Below are 24,858 nucleotides of genomic sequence, written 5' to 3' on the forward strand. Positions count from 1 at the left end.
CAGTCCAGTGTGAATTTAGCACATTGCTGGTATATGAGCTGCATTTATCCTTGGAATTGAAAAAGCAGTTTAGAAATTCAGTGAATCAAGTATAAAAGTATTTTGACTTCTGATGTTTTGTACAGTACATATGAGCAATTCATTTCTAGAGCTGGCTTAAATCTGTAATGTTGCTACCACATTCTATAACATTGTTTTTCTGAGTTGACAAAGAATTTGCAAATCATGGTGCCTGGCTCTCTAAAACTGAATGCCTATTCTCACTCAGTTAAACCCTTCTCATCATGTCTGTAGAGATTTTCTTCTGGGCCACAGGCTGATTCTTGAATGTGAAATAATTATTCAATAATTTCCCTACAAATCAGTTTGTTTGCCTTCCTTTGTATCATCTTTGCTGTGCATGTTTCAGCCTGCTGCTTTGTGGGAGAGAGGGTTTATATCTCTGTTAACATCTGTACTAGTTCACTCTACTGTACAGCCCTAGTTATTTTCCAGTTCAGGCTTCCAAATGTTCTTATGTTGAAATACGGCAGTTAATATTCTGGTGGGTGTTGCAGTTCTCTGTCAGATTGTGTGTTTTAAAGCCAAGTTTTGACTTTACTGACAACTAAGTTCAAACAACCAACAGCAGATATTAACAATTCCATTTACACCAATTACACCTGCAATGTATGTATATAAATTAAACTGTTGCTTAAAACCAACACTCATTTTCACACTGGGGCGGCACATGAAAAATATACAAACAGAGGTGACTTCCATGCTGAAAAGCAGAAAAAAAACTTTCTGGTTGTTGAGCATTCTTCAAGTGTATCATAGGGGTTCAGAATTTTTTTTTAAATTCTACTTTAATCTCCAGTTGAAGTTAAATTCTACTTGTTCCTTTGGAGATGATGCAGGGTCCCCACTTGAATACATAAGCATAATGCTGTGTTCCTACTCCTGTGGTCTAGGTTGTCATCACTAACATGCAGTGTGGAAGGCTGTGTCTTGGTCATCTGAATGAGGTGTGCTCGGTCGTTCATGTGATTCAAGCGTCAGGAAGATTTTTGCGTTGCGAGTCTAAATGAGGTGTGCTTGGCTGATCGGGTCTTAGAAATGGGTCAGGAAACGTGTTTGTGTGTCAGCCGTCGGGAGGGGGGTTAATGTGCTGTTCTGGTCTCTCGGGTCCTGGTGAAGCTGACTGCCCTCTGGAATCAGACACTGGTGACGCTGCTGTACCACAGGAGAGAAACTGGCAGGGACTCTGAGGACAGCAGAGCCCAGAGCCAGATACAGGCAGGATTCAGGGAGAATCAGGAATGCTGCCTCTCTGATTGAGCAGGTGGCTTTTATCTCAGATGGAAAGTGAAAACACTCCATCAAGGAGCTGTTAGAAACTGGAAGAGCAAAGAGTGAGTTGACATGAAATACAGTATCACCTCTCCTTATTGTTATGTGGGGTTTTGAACTTGTTACAGTATATGAATGTATTACTGTTTAAGGCCTCTATCAACAGAGCAATATTTCATTTGTGTTGAACAAACTTGTATCCAGTCAGTGGAGATGAAGTCACTTTGAATACTAACAGAGAGAATCCTCTTGTTTAAAGTTCAGGGCTCACTGCACATCTGGGAATCTGATCCAAAGCCCGGTGACAGATCTTGGCAGGGGGGATTCTTCAGCACAGCTGTTTGGTAACTGGATCCTTCGGGGGGGGGGAGGGTCGGAGAATGATGTCTCTTTTCCACTTTCCCATCTGTCTTTACAGCTTCCCAGCAAGAGCCAGCGAACCTTCCCCACTCTTTTACAACATGGTGACGTCATCATGATGTCAGCCTTATCAGCGTTTTCACATGCCATTGAAGAACAAGGTACCCTCCCTGAATATAAAACTGCCTTTATAACCTTATTCGGGGAATGCAGTGGCATTCCTTGCTGTGGTTGTTAATGAGTAACTGGGTTACTTTATCAGTAATGTTAATTAGCTGTAGGAATCTACAGTGTTAGCGGTCTGGCAGACAACCACAGGGCATTCAGACTGATGACTGAGTTTGAACTGTACAGTGGACACATTTATATGGAATCTCAATGAATGATGCTTCTTGCCAACAGCTTCTAATTTATTTAAATTATATGATCAGCTATCAAATATATTTCCGGTGCAACAGATACTACTCGTAGGATGGAAGCTACACCATTTGAAGGGCTATTGACTGTTTATGGATTTTTAATATGGGTGTGTTAATGTAATAATATTGGTATCTATTTTTTTTTTTAAAAAGGCTGAAAATATTCCTTCAACAACCCTAACCTGAAAGACAGTTTAGCAGTGCTACGCAATGTGTGAGATGAGCCAGACAATACTGCTTCACTGGTTTAATTAGAGAAGTGTGCTGCTGGTAACCCAGCCCTGAAATCCACAAAAATGTTAAATATGAAGAATGCAAAGAATAAAATTGGAAAGGTTTCTGTGTACTGTAAGATCTGAATCCAGGACCATGGGAAATTACACCAAATAGCATTCAAGGGCATGTTTGCTGAAACATCACACACCTGCAGACGTTTCTAGCCTAGTGAGACACACTGGTTTCTTGTACAGGTGGATAATATACATTTTAGGCTTCTCATGGTGGTTGTGGTGGTGAAGCATTAAGAAAATTCCACTGATGGATAAGAGACCCGTCTTGCATCCTAGATTTCAGAAAAGCTTAAAATGTCTTTGATCTATGAGACCACTCTCTGAGATTTTAATGTATCCCTGTTACACACTGAACATTGCAAAGCTCCGAGAGCATTGCTGTATGCAAAGAAAAATAATTTGCATCAAAAATGCAGAAAAACCTTTAATCACAGGTTCTGTTTCCCTCTACTGGTTTGTTTTTTGCTATAGCTGAGGGTGTAGTAGATATATCTGTTTCCTATGGCATAACAGTGGAGCTTTAACAATCAAATCATCCCTCTGAGACACCCCAGCAAATTGCACATTAAACCACCTGCAGTCTTGATCCCATTTTGGAATGGCACCTTCACTAATTCCCAATACTCGCTCTTCCCATGCCTTAATAATACCAACGAAATCCCACAGAGGCCATAGGCATCCTACCTTTTCTTTTAAGCGGGATTTGTCACCAATAAACTCAACGGCTAGATCAGAATGTAACAGCACTTCTTGGTTACCACTGTGTGAGCTGCATAAAAGTCAACCCGACATCAACACAGACTTCCATTTCATTCTGTTTCTTATGTTAATTCTTGATGGACCCACGATGTATCCCACAGATCAAGGCATTGAAGCAAAGAAGGATATGATTGCTTACCTTACTTTCAAAGAAACCTGTCCTTCAAAGCTCGTTTAGCACCTGGCATGCAAATCTGAAACAATCCCTTCATGAACTTGTCTAAACGTGTCTCCCTTTCATCTCTTTCTGTCTCACCTTGGAGTTTCCTCCAAGACCTGTTCCAGAGAGCAGTCCAAATCAACTCCAGGGGAGAGGAAGAGCGACCTTTGAGAGCAATCATGGGAAAGGCTTTAACAGCTAGTGCCCACCCCCTCCTCACCTGACAGCGCTTACATGACAGTCTGGTTAAAGGTTACAGGAATGGCTGTCATGCTGGGCAGATCTCAATACACTTTTTGGCATACTGTACGTGCTGAAATCAGCGACGCACCAAAGAAGATGTAATAAATAACAAGCCAGAATTGCACTTTGCCTGTATATAACATGTGACAATTTAGTGTCAGGGCTAAATGGCATACATACTCAGGGAGCTTCAGCATGTCAAGAGAATAGCCTGTATGCATCATCGATGTCATCGCTTTGCAGGGAGAACAATGTCTCTGTAAGGAGACAAACTGCGATTCTCTAGTACTATAGCTCTCCACTAAACAATAACAAATCTGTTGTGGGTATTTTGTCCTACACCAGTCTTTCAATGATAACTTGATTTTTAACCCAAGTCAGACATCAAGATAAAAGCCACAGTAGAGCAAGCAAGACTAGCTCTGTTGTGCTAGTCAAGAGATGTCCTGGAAATTACAGGGAAACACTGGAAAGCAGCAGCGTGCTTCACTAGAAAGCAGGCTGCATCTGACTAATACGTTGATGTTTACTGGTAGGCATGCTCTTATACTCATGAACCAGGATCAGAAGCTTTGGACATTTAATGGCTAACGCAGGGTCTGAAATTGTCTTTACCTGCAAAGGCAATTGGAACACGGGAGCCAATTAAACCCTCATGAACCAGGATCAGAAGCTTTGGACATTTAATGGCTAACGCAGGGTCTGAAATTGTCTTTACCTGCAAAGGCAATTGGAACACGGGAGCCAATTAAACCCTCATGCAAACACAAGCATTTTCATTTCCACCTTCTCTGCAATTCGCAATGTCATGTAGTTGCACTTATACTCATTAACAGCAATTTCAGAAATACTTCCTCTTTTGCCAGCATTATTAACTGAACTCTCATTTCATAATTCTTCAGACCGTATTCTCGTGCAGAGCTGTCCAGTCCTGCGGTGTCTGCACATCTCCATTCCAGCTCAACTCTTGATGAGCTCGTTACTGGCTTAAACAGACCAATCCAACAGCCTCTCCCAGCTGTTCAGGTGCTGTTGAGTTCAAGAGACCTAGAAAACTCGCTGAATCACCAGCCTCTCCAGGACGAGAACTCGACAGCGCTGTTCCATTGCACACTTTTGATTGGTTACTGTACAGGAGAAAAGTTTCCCCCAGATTAAAAAAAAGGAACAAAGACCAAAATGTCTTGAACCTCTTTATTATTATAAACTTAAAATATCACACCTTTTTGTTCTCCTAAAAATATACACTTTATACAATATTTCTCTAAGTTTCAAATGAGCATTAACAAGACTTTGTAACAGTAACATCACATTCATCTGGCCCCTTTCTTAACAACTAGAAGCTAGGAAAATGATTTGAACACAGTGAGGAATTCCAAGGAACAAGGAATAGGGTGTGTAACAAGACGCTGAAGTGGGGTGTGGGAAGTCTGCTGATCTGTTGTCTTGACTGCATTTTCCTATACTCTGACCAGCGCTCAGTTACAGAATCCACATGTCAAGACTCACAGCTGAAGGAGCTGTACAAATCCACACCCCAGAGATTCTGGAACAATGTACAATAATGTCCAGACTAAAATGGTTTTACAGACCACTTTTGTAAATAATGCAAGACCAAAGTGACACCCAGGGAAGAGAAAGTATACTGTACGTGTGATAACTAACTAACTGAAGGTGATTGCCACAGACCTAGAATTCCTGTGCATACTACTTTGACCTGGTTTAAATTATGAAAAGAAAAGGTATTAAAAAAACAAGGCACAAGATTGATTACATCCACTGAACCTAATGCAATAACTGTGCTGAAGGTCAAACTAGAAAAGAAGTGGGTGCTTTTTGGATGAAAATGTCTACCTTCTTCATAAAGCAGTGACACACTGATTTGAATTGTCCCAAAAGTCACTTAATGGACACGATGGTTTTACAAGATCATGATTCAAGGACCTGGGGTTGTTGATTGCAATTCAAGGCATCATGGGACCCTCTGAGGCACAATCTTTTTTTTTAAAATACATAAGGTATATCACATTTTCTCCCTTAAAATGGGTGTTCTCAATTACATACCCAAAAATCTCAGGTGTCTAGATCTTGTTTTTATAATAAAACATTCTATAAATTAAAAAACAAAAAGCGAAAAATACATTTGAATTGCTCGTTTTTATCTGTGTTCTGGTACATATGTACAGTAACTTTATAAGTATTGTATGCTCACACACACTGACACAAAAACAGCCTGAAGAACACCTGGTAAGCTATGAAAGATACGACACCTTTGCCTTTCTCTCTTCAGTGAGATTGAGTATATTTTCACCTTTCAATATATTCAGAATTATACTATTATTGCACATAATAAGACAGAAAGAACAGTGCTATGTCAGTTTTATGTATCTGTGTGGCCTCTTTCCTGATACAAAAAACACAGCCCCCCTTCAACTGAGAAGACAAGCTCTACACACTGTGTGTCTACAGTCCTGATCTTCCTTTCCATTTTCAAACCTGTCTGCTGAGTGGCAGGTGGGTGGTTCATCCCAAAATCCCATAGACAAACTTCACTTTACAAAAACATCCTAAAGATGACCTAAAGGTTTCTGCAGAATTTTGCTAATTCCCAGAATTGTGAAGTTCTATATGAACATTTAAGTTTTTTTCCTCAGGGTTAATGGTAACAGGATACCAGATTGTGAAAATAAAGCTACTACCATACTTTGATGTAAAATGTGACAGTAGACACTTTCTGAAACATATTTCAACATCGGCCCATCACAAAAACAATTTTCCAAAATGTGCTTCCCTATCTTACTGTAGGTTTAATAGACAACGAAACGATGATTAATACAATACTGCGGATTAGTAGAATATCTGTGGAAATCCATGGATATTTTGAATAATCCATGGCTGCTGTGTTTAAATTCCTCCAGGTAAATAAGGGTAACGTTAGCAATAACATATAAAGGTTTTCATCAGTTTTCAGGAATTTGTAGAATAATTAGAATAAAATTAAATTAACTTGTTTTTCCATTTTTCCAGATGTGAAGCATAAACCTGCCATTTTGCATGACCTTAAACATTCTCAAACCACAATATGAAAAAAGATTTATATTTAGCAGAACAAAAAATGTGTTTTTTTGCTGTAGAAAATCTGTGATCCAAATGCCTCAACGCTTATGATTCTCTAAACGTTCAACCTAATAAACTGAAGTGAAAAAGAAATCTTCTTAGATCAGAGATGTCCAGTCCTGGTCCTGGAGGCTGCACTCTTCAGGTGTTGCTCCTTTAAAGAGACCTAGAAAACCCACAAACACACCAGCCCTCCAGGACCGGGGTTGTCCATAGACAAGGTTATCCTTTCACTATTTCACTAAACGTAAACCCCATTTAGATGACGTAAATTAAAAAACGTATTTCTTTGCTCTCTGGGAATGTTCGTGTAGAACTCTGTGCCGATCTCTCTCTTTATCTCCTGACCGCCACCTCTGGATATTAACAATGAGGTACTATACACGACTATTACAGACAACAGCCAGAGCACAGATGTTGCTTGAAGATCAATGCCTCACTAGGCTTCACCTAGTATCAGCAATCCAGCGGGAAGCATGATACTATGATACACTAACCATAGAGCCGGCACTCTTGATAATCCTGGAAGCATTGTCCATTTAAATTTTATTCTCGTTTTTTCCCCTAGCAGCTGAACTCCGGTTTTGCACTCACAGTTCAGCGCCTACACAGGTCGCCAATGACCCAGGGAGCTCGGGGGCTGTGTGGCACGTCAGCCCCGGCTCTTCTCTGTACGCCCTGTTTATTCTTCCTCGTGGTTGAAGGGAGAGCCGACCATCAAGTTCTTCCTGTGAGCTGGTGGCACGAGGTGGCTGGGCAGCTCGCTGGGCAGCTCATAGCCCTCCAGTTTGACCTTGATGAGGTGCTGCGCCAGGGCAAACTCCTCGTCGTCCAGCATGCCGTCCTTGTCGCAGTCCGCCAGCTTCCAGATCTTGCCCAGGACGGAGTTGGGCAGCCTGGAGCTCATCATCTCCTTCTTGGCGTTCATGCCAGAGATGCGGCCGTTGATGGGCATGAGGGTGTAGAAGATCTCGTCGTACTTGGGCTTGTCACGGCTGACGATCCAGTCCTCGGCGTCGGCGCCCGCCCCTATCCCCTCCCCGTAGCCCTGTCCAAACGGCCCGTCCTGAGAGCCTTCGAACGCCCCCCCGCTAACGACCTGCGTGGGCTGCTTTCTCTCCTCCTCGCGGATCATCATCATCAGCCCCGAGATTTTACTGGCCAGCATTTTGTCGACGGACTCCACCAGCTTGGTCTTCAGAGAAGGAAACTTGCTGAAGTCGTAGTGCTCTAACTGCTCCTGTTAACAACACACACACACACAGAGGCACAGAATTATAACTTTTAAACTGATTTGAGATCCTTCATTCACAACCATTTATAGTTATTTTTTTCCATCATTGCTCATTGATATATTGTTCATTCATTAGTTTTTACAAAGACTAGTCCCAAAATCATTTCTTGTTTAGTTGTGCTGCATCTTACAGTGCTGAAAACTTCAAGAGCATAATCAAGATTCAGAAACACCTCCTGACCCACTGTTAGCAGACAGCTGCTTGTTCCTGGGAAAGGTTGCAGCAGTCCAGAGCCTGTCCCAGAAGAATAGGATGTAAGGTATGACTGGATGGGACACCATCCATTGTGAGATTCAAACACAAGCACAATCGAGAGACGCCACCTAGCCTAACTTAGCTCGCACGTCTTTGGTAGGTTGATGAAACCGGGACCCCACACAGATACAGGAAGAACATGCATACTCCACACAGAAGGTTCCCCAATCTATAAAGTTGAACTCGGGACCGAACAGCTGTGAGGCAGCAGCACTAACCCAACATCCAGAACCATCCTGCTCTCACCCACAGGAGCATGACTCTGAGCAGCCACTAGATGGCAGTGGTGACCACACTTCAGATGGTTCACTGAAGTCACAGAATTTTTATCATTATTTTACTTTGATTTCTAGGGTCACTCTTACCACTCTGGACTCCCCAATCACTTGTAGTACCTCCTCATTTAACAGTAATTTCCCATTGCTTGCAGCTGACAATTTAGAAATTAAAATGTTCACTAAAACTGGAAGCACGGATACAGAAACTCTGGACCTGTAGATGATATAAAAATCATGTTTTTTTCAGTTTTCTTATATTGGGGGTTTAAAACTTTGCATGAGACTTTGAGAAATCAAGACCCTTTTACCTTGTACAATTATGTTATGTGTTTTTACACAGCGTGCAATGGTGGTTTGGACCCCCTTCTATTAGAAATAAGAAAACTTCAGTTTAAGCTTACAAGCTGGTACAGCTCACAAATTGATCTGGGAAATGAGATCACGGACACTTCCTATAGGATGCCAGTCAGCCAGCCTTAAGCAGCTGTGTGCTGGAGATGTATCCTCACTCCATCCACTCCATGTCTGCTTCATACAAGACTTATGCCTGAGCTCCCTAGTTCCTAAAGACGGCAGAGAGCAGAGCTCTAACCTGCATTTTGATGACATTGGGGAAGTCCCCTGGAGAAATATGGTACTCCCTTTGCAGCTGGACATAGATCTCTGGCAGTTTGCTAATCAGCTCCTTTTTCTTATTCTCCTTGCCGAAGAGGGACGGCATCTCCTTCTTCAGGTGGCTGATGATGTAAGCATGCACCTGCAGGAAACAGGAAGGTGAACCAACCTGGTGAGTCAAGCCAAATCTCCCACACAGACAATACTGTGAGCCCCACAGCTGCTAGCAGAAGAGTGTGGAAACCATTTTACCATTGCACTGTGCTTCAGAAACCTTTAACAGGCTACAAAGCCTGTTTCACCCCAGCATTTTATTATTAATGGAGATGACACTCCTATCCACATCAAAGCATGCACATTTGCACCTAGGTAGGAAGAAATCCTAGTAAAGTATCTGACTCAAGGTTACAAGGGCAATAGCAGATGCTGACCTAGGACTTGCACCCACAACCTTCCAGTTCCAAGTCCAGAGTCCTAGTCAGTGCTAACACTGCTGCCCGTTTCCTACAACTAGCAAATGTCCCACCCACATGCTCTTTTCATTACTTGCAAACTGATCGTGTCAGTTCTGACTAGGATAGGTGCTCTAGGTGCTCTAGGCCTAGTTCCAGATTCTAGGTAATAAAGGGAAAATATTCTTGTTTGTTTTTGATTCCTTGCCAAAAGATGTAATCCTGTAATATCTTCCATCTATAGAAAGGGCTCTGTGCTTAAACAAATGTGTTTCACAGTTATTGAAATCTCTGGGGGAAAAAAAGCCTTCCAGGATATCCTAATCAGTCTACTCCATTACCTGGGTCACATGACCAGCAAGCAACAGGAGGCAGTCAGAGTAAACACAACAATCAAAAAGAGATCAGCTGGAAAAGGTTTAGGTTAAGGCAAGAAAGGGAAATAACAGAGAGAAACAAGAGCAAACACGCTGCCCAAAATGTCAAATCTTTGCCTTTCCTGTCCAAGAAAGAGTTACACTCTGGGCCCCAGAGACCTGGCAGCCCTGCCTGCCAGCTGTCTCACGAGGCTGGGTTATCGCTGACGGGCCACAGCAGCACAAACACCAGGCGAGCGCCTGGCTGCTGGCCGACCTGAAAAACACTCCGGAACAGATAAGAACGATCCAGCCGAGGGCTCCAGAAGGACTCGGCTTATGGGAAAAAGTCCGTGAATGTTTCATTTTTGGAACAAATGAGATGGGAAGAAGCAGGGGAAGTGTCTACCTGGCAGCTGAAGCTCAAAAATAACACTAAAAAGCGCAGTTCTTTTTAACAACACAGCTTAACGAACACAAAACCAGCAGGGTCCGTGTATGCTTTCGCACATCGTAAGGCCATGCCCGTTATCTTTCTCCGGGTGCAGCCCACTCTTGTTTTGAAATGTTTAAATTCCCCAGAATGCTTCATGTTGTCAATACGTGTCAAGGTTTCGCCAAAACGGTCTACATAAGTGAAGCAGCATGAAACACTTGACTTCCGAAAAAACACTCCCCCCCCACCTCATTTCTGTTCTACTGGTGCAGAGATAAGAGCTTGTCATAAACTCCCACAAGCGTGTCAGCGGCACACAGCTAGTGCCTGCCCTAGCGAATCCAGCCCAGAGACGCCGTGCTGCCACCAGACTCTGGTTTTGTTTAAGGTTGTTGCTCAACAGGTCCTAATTAAGAAACCGGTGGCAGGAGACGGGAAGCTCACCTCCTCCACCACAGAAAACAAACTCTGCAGAAACTACGGCAGAAAAGGGAGCGCACAGCTCTCATCTTTGCATGCCTGCGGGGGGGTGGAACTGTTAGAAGGGGGGCACCGATCTCTCGGCCCGCGCGGCCGGTTACCTTGGCGAGCCTCGCCCGCTTGATGAGGTCGTTGAGCTTGCGCAGGGCAGCGTTGCGCGGCAGGCTCTGGATGTCGCGGAAGAGGTCCTGCGTCTCGGCCTCGAACAGGCGGCGGTTCTCGGTGTTCTGCAGGGGCTTGGCCCAGTAGGAGCCCAGGTAGACCCGCACCACCTCGGGCGTGTTGATCACCTTCCCCAGGGACCACATGAGGGCGCCGTAGACGCGCATCAGCTGCTGCGTGTCCACCTGGTCGGCCTTGTTCAGCACCACGCGGATCTTGTCGTCCTGCCCGCGGAAGGCTTTAATGGCCTCCGAGAACTCGTCCGAGATGTCCAGCTTGTGGGCGTCGAAGAGCAGGATGATGCGGTCCACCCTCTCGCCGAACCACCGCAGGACCTCCGAGAAATTATACCCTGCGGAGGGGGGGGGGGCGAAACGCATCTCGTCACAGCGCTGCTCGTTCTTAAAAACATGCAGGATCTCTTTCGTCCAATGGGATATTTGGCCAGGACTTTGGCCAGGAGTGTTAACACTGCTACTCTTTTCGAGAAATGCCCTGGGATTTTTAATGACCACAGAGAGTCTGGACCTTTGGTTTTACATCTCTTCTGAAGGGCGGCACCTTATTACAGTATAGAGTCCCTGTCACTACAACGGGGCATTAGGACTCACACAGACCACACGCCCCCTACTGGTCCCTCTTTCAGCGGCAACTTTAGTATTTCCCAGGACGTCTCCCATCCAGGTACTGGCCAGGCTCACACCTGCTGAGCTGCAGTGGGCTGCCAGGTGTGAACTGGAGGATGATGGCATATTTGAAGTACTTTTACTTAAATAAAATTGGCATTGATTTTTGTGATCTCTCTTTTTCATACCTCTTAATAGACTGTCCCATGCTGCTTTATCATAGATAATATTCCTACCACTCATTTCCTAATGACTTCATAAACTCAGGTTTCGGCTCCCCCGTGACCCTATCTCAGCAAGCAACGAGTGCCAGACAGGGTACACCCTGGACTGGACGCCAGTCCACCACAGGGCAGACACACACTCACACCAGGCCAGTTTTCCCACCAGCATGTCACGAGCATCAGGAGGAGACTCTTGAGAACATGGAGTGAACATTCTCAAACAGAAACTCCCACAGATAGCACCACAGGTCCGGAACTGAAACCAGGGCCCCAGCACTGCCAGGCAGTGACCTGAACCACTGTGCCACCACATCATGCCACCTCTTAGAACTACTCTCCAGAGACTGAAACACCTTCTGTTCCAAAGCGATTTTCATAAGAGAACACGCTGGGAGTACACACCACTCCTCAACCCGTTATGAAGAACATCAAAGCAGTCTGGTCTTTTGAGCTTAACAGTGATGTGCTCCCCTCATGCAAAAATAAAAAATAGACTGTGACTAGAGCAGTCAGAGCCAGCAGCAGGGCAAAGAAAGTTTAAATACCAAACTAAAAAAAAAATTAAAATCCTACTGGAAACATTTGCGTTTGTTGCATTTTCAATAACTCTCAGCACACCCTGGACTTACTTAGAAAATCGTTTATAACTTGAAGATCAAAATGAGCTTGTCATAGAAAATAAAGATTCCGTCCCACAAAACATTTACTTTTGCTTCTTTGAGGGAGACAAAATTGTCACCCTGTTCATTCATTCCACACCGAGCCAGCAACACGAGTCTCGTTCTGCCAGACACGTCGAATTCTGTCTGCGCGTGACTTCGCATGTCACAGCTCTCTTTCACACACGGAAGAGGTTCCCTTCCCAATGACAGGGCTTTTCTGTATAAAACAGTGTAATTACCACACTCATTCTGCTTTGCAATGGTTTACACCTAGCCAGGGGATACATATGGGGATCTGGGCCAGCTGTTTCACAGTGTCAGCAGATAAAACTCTTCCATTACAAAACCCTCAACCCCGACTTCAACGCTACAAAATTTCTAATGATTGCTTTCACTTCCAGGCTCATGATGATGAGTCTCTTAAATATTTAAATGTCCAGAAAAATGCAGAAAAACAACAAACTTATGTTATATTTAATTCGGCTGTGCGTTAGCAGGAACACCAGAATAAAGTTCCAATTCTGAGATACGGTACACATGCCTTCATATCATATCAAGCACTAAGGCAAGAAAGGGACAGCATATCATCTGAACACATTTGACTGAAACAATAATTTCAAAGCATTTTAACCAATATTCAGGAAAGCGTGCCAGACCATAGGCAGTCCATCCAGTTCTTTGAATACTGAATAGTTTTTGACTCCTCCAGAAAGATCAGAGAGAAGATTCACATGAGCTGGCCCGCCTAACATAAAAGGCAAGAAGAGCAGCTGAAAACCAAAAAAGCTAAACAAATTGCAAGTGCTTCCCACATGATTTCCTTAAGCTAATAAGAGAATAATATAGGCATTATGGATACATGTGCATCGGAAACCAGTCGCATCAAGTCCGTGTGTTCTGAGGCAGTGTTTCTGTACCATGGTGCCGTCAGGAGGGAAAGTCTGAAAAGAGCACATGTCGGAATAATGAAGCCTGTCATTTTCAACGCCGTGGGAATCTCTACGGCCATCGGCACTCCTCTCCCTCGAGCGTTTGTGCTTGGGGTTCCCAGCTTCAACGGCTGTCCAAGCTCCACACTTGCAGTGCGTCATCTGAAGTGAAGCTCTTGTTCACGGCGCTCACTGGCAGCCCTCGCACGCCCTTCGGCGGCAGAGCGACTAGTGCAGGGCTCAGCCTGTAACGGCTTAGGAGCCGATTCAGTGAAACAAGCTGAGTGAAACACAGACCAGATGCGGTTACCACAAAAACCTGCCACTACTATATCATTCCCCCACCAAAATTAAACACCTGGGAGGAACAAAACAGGCTCAATATCTCTTATCTTAATTAATCCACGACTTCATTAAAATTAAAACCATGTGTGTTGCTTTACATACAAGTATGTAAAGAATGCAGATGAGATAATTACACCCAACTCTTGATTCATTTGTTCATATCCGAGACATACTTCAGCTGTAAAGATGACTCTCAGGTTCCTAACCTCCAGGAGACATAAATATACATCGATTTGCTATCTGAAATTATCCTGTCATTAATTTAAGCTTTCAAGGTTATGACTGTCCCAAAAGCATTCAATGATGGTGTTCAGCATCTGCTCATCATTCATCATACCAAAATGAAGGAGAATATCCTTTAAAAATATAAGAGTACACTGCACTATGGGTATCACAGACCCTGCATTTATTTAATTAAATACAATTAATAAACACTAGCACTGTTTGGACCTATTGTATACCAAACCCCCAATTACACCCCATGTGAAAATGTACAATTCTAAACCCAATAATTCAATCATAAAATACTTGACACCCGGTTGGCTATTTACAACAAGTAGAAGCAGTATGGCGGCCCCTAGTGACAAGTCAGTTGTAATTGCAGCCCCTCCTGAAGCTGGACTCCCAGAATGGTGTTTAGCTTTGCAATGAGATGCATCCGATTTCAACTTTATAAGCTCATATATAAACCCAACAATAACTCCTGGCTTGAAAAATAAACGCATACTGCCTGAAATTTAAAATAACATGATTCAGAGGCTTGAGCCCAGCATAAAAGTACTGAGAAAATGTGTTCAGCATGGCAATAAGTCACGAAATGAGGCGGTTCACACAAGGTAAGAAAAGTAAAATGTTTCTATGATAAAAGTAATAATAGGTCGGGGTGTCCTGTAGGACAGATGGACCATGAGACAGAAGATCAGTTTTCTCTTGATTTCTGGATTCCTATGGGGAGGGTGCTACTGGGGACGCCAGCTGATGATTCAAAGCATAGTTCATTGTACAAGCCTGTGGCATGATGTCATAATACTTAGCAACAAGATTCATTTTGACTGATCTATTCCTTCTGCGGTCTCTGCCTGGCGCACTTCATATATAAAAAGGAAAGGAGTGAACCGAATAAGAAAGCTCTAAGATACAGAGTCCTTCTTATGATTAAGAAGGAAACAATTCACTGCTGAACAGATGATTTTTCAAATGGTGAAAAACCCACAGAAATTAAGGTGACTTCTCCTTTCCCCTTCCAGTTCCCTTTCTTTCTTGAAACTGAACAAAACTTTGCTACTTTTAGTCATCAAACCTTTAACCTCACTAACAGATGTCAAAGTTCCACACATTTTGGAACAGCTTCACCTTTGTAATTTTGGTACAATGTACTAAAATAATGGCAACCAAACCCATCCCAATGAGCATTATTGTTGAACAGTCCAGGATTGTTCACTGAAATTACATTATAAATGACTACATATTATATAACAGATCAGGGGGGAAGCTACAATTCTAAACAATTACAACTTAAAAACTGTTTAGTTGCAAATTTAATTGGCTGATGAAATGTATCCAAAGTGATTTATAGTTGTACGTATTTATATGTGTGTTTTACAAAAGCAATAGGGGTGAAGTGCCCTATCTCAAGGGAACAGCATTACCTTACCCAGAATTTGAACCCAGAGTCTTACAATAAGTAGAGCACAACACCAGGACAGTGAAGGATAAGAATTCTGACTTGTGAATGACTGCTGCCAAAGTTTCACCTTCCTCAATGCCTGAAACTTCCCAGCTAAGAGACTATGGAAAACACCTCAGCACAAAATCTGCCCCACTAAAAATATCCCATCTCTGCCTTCAAGTGTTCCACTTTTGCAATATGAGGTTTCAGAATTTTTAAAGCTTTGATGCTTCTTTGCAAATATGCTAGGACTGCATTTTGAAAGAGGAACCAGATCACTGATTAAAAAAAGATGCTCTTTTGCCGTTAAATTGCATTTATTAATCCATGCTTTGTTTCACTTCTGTTTTTGCTCAAAGTTAATGCAAGAATGCTGACTGTTCTGCATGATGCCCACATATAGATCATTTTAGGAAATGCTTTCACCGGCATTACTCAATTAAGGTTCCCTGAAACATAATTACTGTTCCTCTCCCCTGGCACAGACATAGCTGCAGAGCCCTCATACACACTTACACACACAAAACAATACCGTTCTTTAACCTATTTAAAGTCGCCCTTTTCGAGACTAAATCTTACACAATAAGTCAGTAGATTACCTAAAAAACATTGAAAAATATTTGTATAACTTCTGACAAAATTAAAGCCAGCTTGAAGTTACTCATACAGGATATCACATTTATCATACATTGTTATCATACAGAATATCTTATGTTGCGCTGACTTTATATACTCCAATACTACACTTTCTCTCGCTTCCAGCTGGCAGGGTGATATTATGGAATCAACATTAACAGCTAGATTACTTCTGATGTAGCAGCAGTACAACAAGAAACTACTACAACCCACTCACTACACTCCTCTGAAGATCACACAATTAAAACATCTGACAAACTATCACATGAAAACAAGCCATCCTAAAGATCAAGCTCAGCCTCCTTTGAGGTATGTCCCTCTGTCTAGTTGGAAACCTTCTGGACAAGGAGTAGGGGCGAGAGACACTGCAGTTGCTCTGCACAAACTTGGGCAAGTCCTGGAGTTTATCTGGTTGCTCTCCTACGGGCCGATTCTAAAGCAACAACATCTTTCCTATAATGTGGCGACCAAAAGCGTGCACAGACGTCTCAATGAGGCCTTACGGGTTTGTTGCAGAATCAAGCCTTTTGATTTGGATTCGACGCTTTGACTAGTGAATTCACTACAAACAAGACAGGCTGAACGGCTGCTTTCCTCATTCTGTTTCACTTCCTCCACCAACAATAGATCTCTTCTAACAAAAGACTAGCACCCCACCTGTTGCCCAGAAATGCAAAAAAAAAATGTAAAGATTCTTCTTAGGTTCTTTTTGGACACTGCATTAAAATACTTTTTATACTGTGGTACTTTCAGTCTGTATATACCTATGCACATTTTGTACATATTTGATTGTTTTACAGTGACTAACTATTTTATTTTGTCTTGCTGTACTCATTTCAATTTTTCATCTATTCTGATGTCTGTTTTTGCCTGTCTTGAGCTGGGCTGCTGTAACACCTCAATTTCCCTTCGGGATCAATGAAGTCTTATCTATCGATCCAAAGTTATTTAAAGAGCAAAAGATGAAAAAAAAACAGTGCCAAGAGCTTAAGCCATCCCCCCTCCTCGCTCACCTCGACTGATGCGCTGCTTCTCTCCAGAGAGGATCCCGGGGCTGTCGATGATGCTGATGCTCTGCAGGACTTGGTTTGGCATCTGGGAGCAAATGAACCTGCGGGCATGAACGAAGCAGGGTCATTCCTGGCACACCGGACAGGGCTGGGCCTTTCTCCAGCAACACACAGCAAAGCGTAAGAAAACCAGCCCAGCCCATCAGACAGGCATTCAGGCAAAGTGAGCACATCCTGAAAGATCTGGAGATGTTGGACGGTGGCGGGTACAACTAAGATTTCTTTAAGAAGCTGCTTCAGACCAGTTGGACAGAATAACCCAGTAAAGCTAACAGACATATAGCGACTTTATTTGCTCAGTTAAGACAACCATAGCACAGGAGATCAGCTGACAGTCAGCACTAGTTTGCAGCAGGGGATGAAAATGAAGAGATCTATTGGTCTTGAAATCGACACATTTCTTGATAAGCTCATCACTTCCTATTTTGCATCCACAGTTTAATTTTGAGCTGTCTGCGTGTCAAGTTTTGAGCTTGTCTCCATTACTGTGAGCTCCCAGGTGTTTGCTCAGCTTTGAATTTTATCTTCACATTTTTGAATTTCATGTGCTGCTTCATCAGTGTTTGCTCACCCTCCTGTTCTGTTTTTTTCTTCAAACCTGACCATGAAATTATCAATGTTACAAATATGTGTTTTACTGGCACATCTCTTAAAAATCCATTGACAAGAGTACAGCTCATGAGAAAAGAGTGAAGAAAGGAATTTATTAAAGGACTGTGTCCAATTTAATTGGAGTTTTGGTCCCACCTTCTCTTCTAAGCTTTTTGTTTACCCATACAGGACTAATGTCCTGCACTATACTTTTATCTGGTACTTTAAATCACTTAATCACATCTTATTGATTAGAAACAAAAACATTTTAGGTAGTTTTAGGCAGCTCGAAAGCATGTTGATTTTGCCTTTGTGCAAGGTTGTATTATTTTAAGGTCCACTGAAGGCCTGTCCAGTAAAAAACAGGTCCCCTCTACTGCAGGAGATGAAAAGATCTTCTGCACGAACATCTTCACCACAGAGCTTCCTTACATGCATGCCATGTCATCACTTCCCCTGACTCGTGCAAGACAAGGGTCGACAAGGGATGCAAGCGAGCAGCATCTTGTCATGGAAGAACCACGGTTCTCTTGCAGGAGACTGTGAGCTCTGAGACACTCAGAGGTCCTACCCAGTTTCACGGGAGCTCGGGAGCTGCTCCAGAGAGCAGGGTCTCAGGGTGGGGGGCCTGTGTGGCGCTGTGCAGGAAATGGAGCCAGGAATGAGAGCAGCTGGAATTATGGGAGGAAAACGGATGTGTGAGAATCTACAGCAGCGCAGACTGGAGTCTCCATTATTTAGGGGGAAAAAAAGGCTGTAAAACAATAGAACCGAGTGACCTAAGTAACGCTTAGGAGTTTGTGCTAAATATAAGCACATCTGTAGGACCAGGTTTCAATAGCCCACTGGGGTCCTCAGAGAGGGGCCTGGCATCAGAGACAAGACACTTGAAAACCTTCAGGAAGGGGCAGGAAAGGGAAAAGGCATCATTGTCCTTGAGCCCTTGTGTTTTTGTTCCTTATCACCCTTGTACTGCCTTTCCTCATTACCCTGTCTGCAAAACTGTGTCTGCCTGGGCAAAAAGGCAAACTGCTTTTTTTTCTCCCAGATTCCCTTATACTGCCTGGACTCCCCAGCTCCCACATATTCTACTTTTAATTATTTCAGCCCAACAGGATTTGGCTCATTTCAGGGTGACCTGGGTTATTCCATATCAGGAACCCTGCCTTCGGATTTTGCTCATGCAGTGGAAGGGAACAGCACAGTGTAGCTAGTGGGTTAACGTCTGGACTCAAAACCCACAGGCTGGGCGACACTGCTGTCAAGAGGAGTACTTTACCCTAGTTGCTCCAGTCCACTCAGCACAAATGGGGAATAACCAGCTGCATGAGTGTGGTGGGGGGTGAGTCACACACTCCCCAGTCTGCTTACAGCTGTGGAAACCAGGACGAACTGTAGCCCAGTTTGCTTGGATGGGCTCTGGTATGGACCCTCCCTTTCATGAGCAGCGGACATCAGAGGTGACAAGGCCAGACACTCGAGCTCAAAGATAAAAAGACTTGCAGTGATATACCCCCGCCTGTTTTAGGAGAGCGCTCTCAGTTAAAGTGCATCTCCTTTTGGAGTGATGGTGAGTACCTAAAAATATTCAGAACGTCAGTAGCCCCAGGAAAAAAAACTCTCCGATTGTCCATTGTCAAGTGCTCATCCCTTCTGAAGGGGAAGAGATATAATTTCCATGTTGCTATTATGCGCTCAGAATTCTACTGAGTTTCCATGAATAGCCTAGCTACAATGTACCTACTTGAATGTCTGATTTAATTACCCCACAAAAAGGCTTCAGGACGAAAGTATTAAAAAAGCGCTCGACAGGCTAAAAGGTCCTGGTTAACACAAGTTAACACAACCGTTGGTGAGCTTATAGATGACAGTCTGATGTTGGTACTTATTTAAAATTAATTGTACAGATCTACCTTGCCTTCAATACTAAAAAACACTGTTACTGAGGTTTAAATGTTGTGTTTAAATCCTCAGAATAACTCTCAAATAATAGAAAACGAACTATGACTAGTCCACGTGCTGGAATGCAAGCATCTCGGCAAATTTTAAAACGCTGAGCTTAAGTATCTGGCCTTGTTTCATACCTGACCTTGGTCTTCCAACACACAAATTATGAGCAAAATCAAAATCCTGAAGCAGGGATTTTCCTGGATTTTGGTTGGTTTGGCACAGAATGACCCACTTCCAGTCAATACAATTACAGTACTGTAGTCAGAGAAAAGAGATGGTCTTTTTCAGGCAAGTCAGAAGCCCAGTTTCCTGTGCCCAAGATAATGTGACCTGCAAAATACACCACCAACCTTGTGACCACAGTTCTCTCCAGCCAATATTTCAAGTTTACATAACAGCCTTTGTTTATTTGTTAGGTTTACTGTTTGAAATGGTTCCTTTTCAGTGTGTCGTCTATGTGCTGATCATAATCTTTCAGAACATGAATTTAAAACCCAAGTATGTATTTTCCACCATGTGGATAAGACTTTTTCAGTAATTTAACAAAACAAACTTAGATCTTTTGCTGTTTTTGTTGTTGATCTCTGAATTCTCTCAGGTTTTCTCTCTGTATTGTTCTGTTGAGGTCCTAGCTGTCCCTGATCAGCGCTCTGACAGAATCTTCACTAGTTATCACCAAGGGAAAAGACTGCTCAGATAAGGCTAAACATGAGCCAGTCTTTTTTAAACTATCAATTGCATTCCACTGAGAAAGGGCAGGAAACAGCAGAACTGGCCAAGAAACATACAAATATACAATATAAATATTATATACATTTAATGATATATATAATAATATTACATGTTATATCATATTCATATTATATATTAAATATATCATATATATTTATATATTCTTATATAAATATAAGAAATATACAGGTTATTCTGTATTGTTGCACAATGTACTGAGAGTGAGTTCAATTAATTGACAGAAAAACAAATACCAAGATGTAAAATGTTAAACTTTTATTTACCTTTCCTCCTCCCCCCACCAATGTACTGAGAGGTGGGGGCTGTACAAAGCACTGCGTTTGGTCAGGCTATAATTCAGCTCAAACATGACCTTGTAATCTAAGGAGCATTTTGCACATTAACTCTTTTGCCTGCTCTTGGCTTTGTGACAGGCTGTGTGTGGATCACTGCGCGCTGTGTCAAACTCATTTACAACGCCTGAGCTTTGATGGTCCCTCCTCCCTGGCACAATTCAAAACTTGTGCAAACTCTCATTCTTGGTTGTTCCAGGGAAGTACAGTTTGTTTTCTGAATACCACATTTCAGGATTTTTTCAGATCTCTTTTTTATTAGACCTTTCATTCATGACCCTCTCTCTTCCTCACTGCCACAGCGAATACTATTTTTTCGCTCCATATAAAAGGCCCCCTTTTTTCCCCCGGCTAATTCAGCTCACCGAGCCAGCTTTTCATGTCACTTCTCAGCCACTTCCTTTACATATAAATGCTGGCAAGACAAAGATCACATCTATACAGAGATAAAAATAATGCCTTTGCGCTCTGTGCCAGCGTTAGCCATTGCCGTTGCCACCCATGTGAGGTGGCCGGGGTACTTCCTCTTCAGCAGGAAGTGGCTCGACTCCGCTCTCACATGCCCTTGGTGTGACAGGAAAGCTAAGCAGGAGACTTCAAACACTTCAGATGACAAGAACTAACTCTGGATTCTGGACATTCCTTTTTGAGGAGATGGCAATGTGCCTTAATTCCACCACAGTATATGCTCGGGTATGGAAGCAAAGGACTAAATGAAGTGCCTTCACAGCCACACTGATCAGAAGTGAACCCGCGTGCGAGAACAATGGGCCATAACTCACCCTGCCCTTTCACAGAAACACCCATTCCGCTGAGCGGAGACCAAGCACGGCTCACGTGATGTTTACACACAAGGAACGAGTCCGGACGCCGAGGGTGAGACGTGAGACTTTTGAGGCACATCCTGGCTCACCTGTTGAGGAAGGCGTTGCCGAAGGCGTTGAGCTTCCGAAAGGGTTTCTTGGGGTCGACGACGAGAGCGTTCCCTGGGATGATTCCCTCGTTCTCCCCGTGCATCACCGCGATGAAACAGTCCGTTGTGGGCTCAGGTCCGATACGCATGCCCGGGAAATCCTCTTCCAGGAGGTATCTGCAATGGAAACAGCACTCAGGCGGAATTCTATGAAGTCACTTAGAAAAACTGGAACGCTGAAGTTTAATGGAAGGGCAAAAATCTATTTTTTTAACACCTCCAAACCAAACCCTCTTCTTTTCCCACAAAAACGTCTCCTTGCTGTTCACATTTCCGGCTGATGGGGTGTTTCAGAAACAAAGAGGTTAAGATAATCCTCTGTCCTTCTTTACAGAGGAAATTAACAACTGACGCACAAGGGAGAATAAATATTATTATGAATAGACACTGAAGAAGTGTCACCAGTGTGCCTGTTGGTCTGCACAACAAGACAGTAACTTCCTTTCTGCTTCCACTAACAATAACCCTGTGACACCAACGACCCGTTGTTGAAGGACTTGATAAACACTTCTCACAACAACAACAATAGTTGGGAGAGAATGCAAAAAAGATTTCTAAACATAACACTTATCTGCTGTTATTTTTAGAAAGACAAATCTTTCTTTTTTTTCATGCCTGCCTGCATTTTTTCTGCATTGTGAATATCTGAAACACTTCAGGGGCATGTGTGGAAACAAGTCTTGCAGTCTCGAAGAAGAAACCTTACGGGGAAAGGAATGGCAATTGCAGACAAAACCATAAAAAAACAACAACTCCATTTTCACATCAGAATTCAAAGGTTTGAATTCATCACCAGTATGAAAGGGGTTTACACAGACTATCGTACTTCCTTTTTTCCAATTCTTTTAATTCCACCCTAAAGAGGCCAGAGAATTCAAACAGTCATGATTTTGTGCACTCCTTTGCAAAATGTTTTCACCTGGATTTGGTGGATGGACTGTAGGAATGGAAGACTGAATGTACTATATAATGTCACGCAGACTGCAAAAGAGTACAAGCAGGCATTTGGACGAACTTGACAGTGACTGTGGCACTTTGAGAAGTGTGGAAAAGTATTATGATGCCAGCAGGTGCTGAATGGGAGTTTTTCCGAACAGACATCTGTGGTTTTATCTTATGCAAGAATAGAAAAATGCAAGATGCAGGAGAAATGAATTGCAAAACACAATGAACAATCTTTGACGGCGGATGTGACTCTATGAGGACAGGGATGTGATTCTAAGTCTGTCAGTGCAAACCACCCACTAAAAAAGAGCACAGGAATAGTGACAATTTGACATTTTATGCAAGCAGTCGGTAGCAGTTTCAGTGGGTTTTTTTACGTTTTCAAATTGATGAGCATATCCAGAAATATATGAAACAGACAGGCTGGTTAGATAAATTGAACTATGGTTTCTTAACACCATTCTCAGATTCTAAGACTTATGTATATCTCAATATATTCATAGATTTTATAGTTACACCAAAAGGCATTAACAAACACAGCAACTTGTTGTTTTTCTTCCTGGACTCATCTGTTGCATTTTTAACTTGTAATATGAAATATGTATTTATTATTTTATGTATTATTGTATATTATGCTGCAGTCTTATTACTCTGGGCCGTCTTTAACAAAGATTACTGGAAAAAAAACACCCCCAAGACCTCATCACCACACCTTCGTGTCTGTAGATTAATTTTAGATCAGGTTCGCTGAAAGGCTTCCGCGTGCACAGATTCTAAACGCGGACTGGCTAAGATCCGGTTCAATTACTGCAAAGGTTTTGTTAAGCGCTCCTCCCATATTGACTCATCCAGAGTGACGGTGCGAAACCAGGATGGAAAAGTACTGGTAATTTAGCACTGCATGAAAAGTTCACAGACCCTGGTAAAAGTACATTTCAGTTAAGTCTCGAAAAGAATACACCTATATATTTCTAAAATTCAGATGCTGGCGTTTCACCTTGAACGTACACACGGTGAAGGCGCACCTCCGCTTCAGTGCGGTTTGTAACTCGGAGACAGACGGTTTTCTGTTTATCCGGGCTCCGGACACAGTCATAGCAACCAGGAGGTTCACCAACCAGAACGTGGGCACGATTGACCCACTAGTGCGTAAGGAACAGTAATGCACACATGTATGAACAGAAGCTTTAAAATGCGTTTCCTTTCCACACACACTCAACCCCCCTCCTCCTCCAAACACTCCTCAACAATGATGTCAACAGTACAAATAGCGAGAATGTCTGTCTTGCACTCCGAGTGCGACTACACAAGTTAAACGCGTGTGCATCATATGAATAACATTTTACTGTATCAAAGAAAAACAGGCACGAGTTGTGTGACTGTGTTCATCTCCCACCCCTCCAGCGCATCAGATTGATCGGGACCGACATCCTGCAATCTCGTCCTGTGATGAAAACCAACGGGAGGCAAACCCAGGAAAGCTGTCGCCAAAAAAGCGATTAGCGACGTTCTTCTTTCTTTTTTTTTTTTTTCATTCCTCCATCGCACTAAGTCACCACCATCTCCCGGGGTGTCACTGTTGCTAGAGGGTTACCTACCTGATGAAGGTGGTTTTGCCCGTGGAGTACTGGCCCACGAGGAGCACCATAGGTTTGCTCTGGAAATCCGCCGGCTCCAGGGCCGGGGAGTGGAAATCGTGGAAGAGATACGCCTCTTCCAGGGGCAGCAGCTTCTTGGTGTAGAGAGCCTGCAGCCCCTCGGTGACAGTCTGGAACATCTCCCCGTCTTTATTCCTGCCGCCTTGCTCCTTGTTTACCCAGCTGAACATGGTGATGGTGATGCCGCACGGCTGGGGGGGTCCGCCGAAGTTTATGGGCGCTGTTGCTCTCTTCCGACGCGACGCGACGAGTGGCACCTCCGAGCCGCGCTCTCCTGACACGGTAGCAGGCGAGTCCGGATAACCTCTCTGGCTCAGCCGCTCACCTACCTCGCCGCCCCGACCGACCCTCCCAGACGTCACGCCGCCTCACGCAATATTCATAGGGGAAGGCGCGGCACCAAGAGTTTCAGACAGGAAAAATGCTGTTTTTTTTTTTAAATACATGCTTCCATTTGGGAACAATCCAGCTCAGCGCCACCTTCCG

At 43.2% G+C, this 24,858-nt stretch overlaps 2 protein-coding genes across 3 annotated transcripts in view; both read right to left on the reverse strand.

The window, feature by feature from the left end:
* Window positions 1–3,477, reverse strand: part of sptbn5 (spectrin, beta, non-erythrocytic 5) — a 57,113-nt gene extending 53,636 nt beyond the window's left edge. For both annotated transcript variants that reach the window (XM_015350483.2, XM_015350482.2), the window contains exon 1: window positions 3,300–3,477. The gene's annotated coding sequence lies outside the window, so the exon portion shown is untranslated. The remainder of the gene's footprint in view (window positions 1–3,299) is intronic.
* Window positions 3,478–4,743: 1,266 nt separating this feature from the next.
* ehd4 (EH-domain containing 4) lies at window positions 4,744–24,734 on the reverse strand. Its single transcript, XM_006632169.3, has 6 exons — window positions 24,313–24,734; window positions 21,710–21,886; window positions 17,114–17,211; window positions 10,949–11,361; window positions 9,101–9,265; window positions 4,744–7,920 (listed from the first exon to the last, which is right to left on the reverse strand). The coding sequence occupies exons 1-6, from the start codon at window positions 24,540–24,542 to the stop codon at window positions 7,363–7,365; spliced, it is 1,641 nt and encodes a 546-aa protein (XP_006632232.2). The 5' UTR covers window positions 24,543–24,734; the 3' UTR covers window positions 4,744–7,362.
* Between the last annotated feature and the right edge of the window lie 124 nt (window positions 24,735–24,858).

Source organism: Lepisosteus oculatus, chromosome 8 (genome assembly GCF_040954835.1).
Source record: "Lepisosteus oculatus isolate fLepOcu1 chromosome 8, fLepOcu1.hap2, whole genome shotgun sequence".
NCBI lineage: Eukaryota > Metazoa > Chordata > Actinopteri > Semionotiformes > Lepisosteidae > Lepisosteus > Lepisosteus oculatus.

Excerpts from the sequence above, each read along its gene's own strand:
- ehd4 (XM_006632169.3), bottom strand. The coding sequence starts at position 24,542 with ATGTTCAGCTGGGTAAACAAGGAGCAAGGCGGCAGGAATAAAGACGGG. Across the intron at positions 11,362-17,113 it reads GAAGCAGCGCATCAGTCGAG|GGTATAATTTCTCGGAGGTC; the intron begins GTGAGCGAGGAG and ends CCCCCTCCGCAG. Across the intron at positions 7,921-9,100 it reads CCAATGTCATCAAAATGCAG|GAGCAGTTAGAGCACTACGA; the intron begins GTTAGAGCTCTG and ends TGTTGTTAACAG.